This window comes from Tachysurus fulvidraco, chromosome 8 (genome assembly GCF_022655615.1).
Source record: "Tachysurus fulvidraco isolate hzauxx_2018 chromosome 8, HZAU_PFXX_2.0, whole genome shotgun sequence".
In the NCBI taxonomy this organism is placed as follows: Eukaryota; Metazoa; Chordata; class Actinopteri; order Siluriformes; family Bagridae; genus Tachysurus; species Tachysurus fulvidraco.
The window spans coordinates 3,243,000-3,247,999 of NC_062525.1; the positions used below are offsets into that span (position 1 = coordinate 3,243,000).

The following is a 5,000-nucleotide window of genomic DNA, read 5'->3' on the forward strand; positions in this document are numbered from 1 at the left end:
ACATGCATGGTAGGTTGATTGGCATCTCTGGCAAATTGTCCATAGTGTGTGAGTGTGTGTGTGAATGAGAGTGTGTGTGTGCCCTGTGATGGGTTGGCACTCCGTCCAGGGTGTATCCTGCCTCGATGCCCGATGACGCCTGAGATAGGCACAGGCTCCCCGTGACCCGAGAAGTTCGGATAAGCGGTAGAAAATGAATGAATGAATTAATGAATAATAATAATAATAATAATTGACATTTTGCATTTCTAAACATAATTCCAAATTAATAGACAAATCAGATGAAGCAAATCCTCATATACTGAATTTCTAGACAATTCATTCATCTTCTACCGCTTATCCGAACTTCTCGGGTCACAGGGAGCCTGTGTCTATCCCAGGTGTCATCGGGCATCGAGGCTCACAGGGCAGAACAAACATCAGTTACAGAAAAACATCAGATACTATTTTACTGTATCTACTGTTTGTTCTGTATCTGATCTTTTTTTCTGTATCTGATCTTTTATATAGAAAAAAGATCAGATACAGAAAACATCAGATATAGAAAAAAAGATCAGATACAGAGAAAAATATCAGATATAAAAAAAAGATCAGATACAGAAAAAAAGATCAGATACAGAACAAACATCAGATACATTTATGCTGCGGCACCCGGATAGCAGTTGGGGGGTTCGGTGCCTTGCTCAAGGGCACCTCAGTTGTGGCCGGCCCGAGACTCGAATCCACAACCTTTGGGTTACGAATCAGACTCTCTAACCATTAGGCCACGACGTGTAATGTATTGTGTAGTGTGTTGTGTAGTGGTGCTGTGAGTTGTGTAATGTATTGTGTAGTGTGTTGTGTAGTGGTGCTGTGTGTTGTGTAGTGGTGTGTTGTGTTGTGTAGTGGTGTGTGTTGTGTGTTGTGTAGTGGTGTGTTGTGTAGTGTGTTGTGTAGTGGTGTTGTGTAGTGGTGTGTGTTGTGTAGTGTGTTGTGCGGTGTTGTTTAGTGTGTTGTGTGGTGGAGTTGTGTGTTGTGTAGTGGAGTTGTGTAGTGGAGTTGTGTAGTGTGTTGTGTAGTGTGTTGTGTGGTGGAGTTGTGTGTTGTGTTGTGTAGTGGAGTTGTGTGGTGGAGTTGTGTGTTGTGTTGTGTTGTGGAGTTGTGTAGTGGAGTTGTGTAGTGGGTTGTGTGGTGGAGTTGTGTAGTGTGTTGTGCAGTGTGTTGTGTTGTGTAGTGTAAAATAGAAAGTAAATGTCCACATCACACATTACGCGGTCTGAACCTGACCAGAATGACGTTGAACATTTCAGGATTCGTTACTTTAGCCGTAAATCATTTATTTACACGTGAGGGTTTTTTTTAAAAACACAATTCATTTCCATGTGAGTCATTTTATTTTAAATGAATCATTTATTTTCACGTGGGTTTTTTCTCCATATGATTCATTTTTATGATTTCTTTGTTTTTACACGTTTACATTTTTTCATGAATTATTTTCACATATGATTTGATTTTTTCACATATGATATGATTAAAAATGAATGATTAATGAACACAGTCGTTATGTCGTGTCGATACGCATCCAGTCCTTATATATACGATATAATCTCCGATTTACATTTACTCTCTTATCCAGAGCGACGTACATGAGCGCTTAAATGTCTATCATTGGATACATTAATGCTGGTTCACTAGGTTACATACCATGAGTTTGTCACTTTTTCATTGTAACTTGAACAATGTTTTAAAGGTTGTTTTTTTTATATATATATAAATGCAAAAGATAGGAATGTAGTGCTAGTTGAAGTGTTTCCTGAATAAGTAGGTCTTCAACCGCCGCTTGAAAATAGCCAGTGACTCAGCTGTCCGGACCCATGGGGAAGTTCATTCCAACGCCTTGGTGCCAGAACAGAGAAGAGTCTTGTAGTATACTTACCTCTTACCCTGAGAGATGATGGAACCAGTCGAGCAGTGCTGTAGATCTGAGGGTGTGAGGTGCAGTGTGAGGAGTGATGAGAGCTTTGAGGTAAGAAGGAGCTGGTCCGTTTTGTAGGCCAGCATCAGTGTTTTGAATCTGATGCGTGCAGCTACAGGAAGCCAGTGGAGGGTTTGCAGCGACGGGGTGGTGTAGAGAACTTTGGCAGGTTGAAAACAAGCCGTGCAGCTGCATTTTGGATCATTTGCAGAGGACGGATTGCGTTCATATGTAGACCTGCCAGTAGTGTGTTGCAGTAGTCCAGTCTTGAAATAACAAGAGACTGAACAAGTACCTGAGCAGTCTGTGTGGACATGAGCGAGTCACATTAGCAACATGAGAGGAAAAGGACAGGTCCACGGTTACCCCAAGGTTGCGTGCTGTGGCTGAAGGGGAGATCAGATATAACGATATAGCAAGATCATGACCTGGGGATGAATCACTTTTACCTCTGAACCTCCAGCGTTAGGATCAGCTTGTAATCTCGTCATAAACGATTTACACCACCGCCTGTTTTCTCTCCGTCCCTCAGCAACACTATCTCACACATAACCGTTTACATAAACGTCTTAAACTCCGACGCCCGATTCGTAAGATTAGATTATCGTCCCGCATAAATAACTAATCACAAAAACAATAATGACGACCACAAAGTTTTGCTCCACTGTGACTTTTATTGCTTTGCTGCCAATTTAGCACAGTTTACAGATTATTAACAAACAAAACGTAAAAAAAAAAAAAGTCCATAATAAGTCTAGAATCTGTGTTAAACATCATCTTGGCCCGAACGCTGGTAAATAACACCGGACTGATTGCTGGCAGTTTGATTTGTTGTTTATCGGTAAGTTTTTAAAAAATATAAATCCGTTATTATAAATTTATTCATATAATATTCAGATATAATAGAATAGAGAACGAGAGAGAAAGAGAGAGATTTCTACTAACTCTGTCTTTCTAACTCTGTGAGAATTAATTATTTAAGTAATAAAATACTGTGTTTGAGTCACGGTGACATTCTTTATTATTTATTTTGCTTTTCAGTACCATCAGCTAAACCGAATCTTTCTGAACGCTTTTAATTCCAGCTTTGAAAGAACTGCTTGAAGATGACGGTTTCTCGGCCCTGCGGTATGATCTCCACCTGTGGGAAGTGAAAGGTACACAAAGGTCTAATTAGGTGTTTTGTTTCCCCGTAACAGCAGAACGTGGAGTGTTTTATTTCCTCCGTATCTTCCACAGGGTTTGTACAGAAAGTACAGTATGAAGGGAAATTCAACAGGAAAATGTATGCAGTTTGTTCAGTTCATTATACTGAATCATGTTCGGTTCATTATACTGAATCATGTTCGGTTCATTATATTGAATCATGTTCAGTTCATTATATTGAATCATGTTCAGTTCATTATACTGAATCATGTTCAGTTCGTTATATTGAATCATGTTCAGTTCGTTATATTGAATCATGTTCAGTTCATTATATTGAATCATGTTCAGTTCATTATACTGAATCATGTTCAGTTCTTTATATTGAATCATGTTCAGTTCGTTATATTGAATCATGTTCAGTTCATTATATTGAATCATGTTCAGTTCATTATACTGAATCGTGTTCAGTTCATTATATTGAATCATGTTCAGTTCATTATACTGAATCATTATACTGACTGTCAGTGATTTCCTCCACAGCCTGTTTTACTCCCCAAACAATTACACAAGAAGAGTTGAAGACAAACCTGCGTCTTCATCCTGGGGTAGTTCATCTTCTGTATGAAATCATCTGCGACCTTCAGAGCCGCTTTTTTCTCTTCAGCATTAGCACCGCTGCCTGTGGAGAGGAAACATCAACATGAGCGATATTCTTAAACACTCATCATCATCATCATTTAGAAGGACACAAACATCGTCTTGGAGAAGAAAAAAAGTGTTGATATTACAGTGTAAATAGGATTAAAGTATAAGATGATAAATTTATATCAACTACAATTTATTATCATATTAATGGTAAATGCTGTTGTTAGATAGATAGATTACAGTGTTGTGCTGATGGTTGTCTAGTGTGTTGTGTAGTGTAGTGGAGTTGTGTAGTGGAGTTGTGTAGTGTAGTGGAGTTGTGTAGTGTGTACTGTGTAGTGGAGTTGTGTGTTGTGTACTGTAGTGTGTTGTGTAGTGTAGTGGAGTTGTGTAGTGGAGTTGTGTAGTGTAGTGGAGTTGTGTAGTGGAGTTGTGTAGTGGAGTTGTGTAGTGTAGTGGAGTTGTGTAGTGTGTACTGTGTAGTGGAGTTGTGTGGTGTAGTGGTGTGTGTGTAGTGGAGTTGTGTAGTGGTGTTGGTGTGTGGTGGTGGGGTGTGTGTAGGTGGTGTGTGTGTGTAGTGTGGGGTGGTGTGTAGTGGTGGTAGTGTGGTGTGGTGGTGTAGTGTGTGTGTAGTGTTGGTGGGTGTGGTGTGTGTAGTGTGTGGGTGTGTGTAGTGTAGTGTGGTGTGTGTGGTGTGTGTGGGTGTAGTGGTGTGGTGGTGTGTAGTGTGGTGTGTGTGGTGTGGGTGTGCTGTGTAGTGTGGTGTGGTGTGTAGTGTGGTGTGTAGTGTGTTGTGTAGTGTGTTGTGTAGTGTGTTGTCTAGTGTGTTGTGTGCTGTGTAGTGTGGTGTGTGTTGTGTAGTGTAGTGGTGTGTGTTGTGTAGTGTGTTGTGTGCTGTGTAGTGTGGTGTGGTGTGCTGTGTAGTGTGTTGTGTGCTGTGTAGTGTGGTGTGGTGTGGTGTGTAGTGTGTTGTGCAGTGTGTTGTCTAGTGTGTTGTGTGCTGTGTAGTGTGGTGTGTAGTGTGGTGTGTGTTGTGTAGTGTAGTTGTGTTGTGTAGTGTGTTGTGTAGTGTGTTTGTAGTGGTGTTATGTGTTGTGTAGTGTGTTGTGTAGTAATGTGTGTTGTGTAGTAATGTGTGTTGTGTAGTGTGTTGTGTAGTGGTGTTATGTGTTGTGTAGTGTGTTGTGTAGTAATGTGTGTTGTGTAGTGTGTTGTGTAGTGGTGTGTTGTGTAGTGGTGTGTGTTGTATAGTGTG

General features: G+C 40.4%; 1 protein-coding gene across 1 annotated transcript in view; it reads right to left on the reverse strand.

Annotated features, from left to right (window-relative positions):
* Positions 1–2,987: 2,987 nt before the first annotated feature.
* Positions 2,988–5,000, reverse strand: part of capgb (capping protein (actin filament), gelsolin-like b) — a 17,465-nt gene continuing 15,452 nt past the window's right edge. The window contains exons 9-10 of the mRNA XM_027165324.2: positions 3,688–3,779; positions 2,988–3,095 (exon numbers count right to left, since the gene is read on the reverse strand). Of these exons, the coding sequence (XP_027021125.1) occupies positions 3,030–3,095; positions 3,688–3,779 (158 nt within the window). The 3' untranslated portion in view covers positions 2,988–3,029. The remainder of the gene's footprint in view (positions 3,096–3,687; positions 3,780–5,000) is intronic.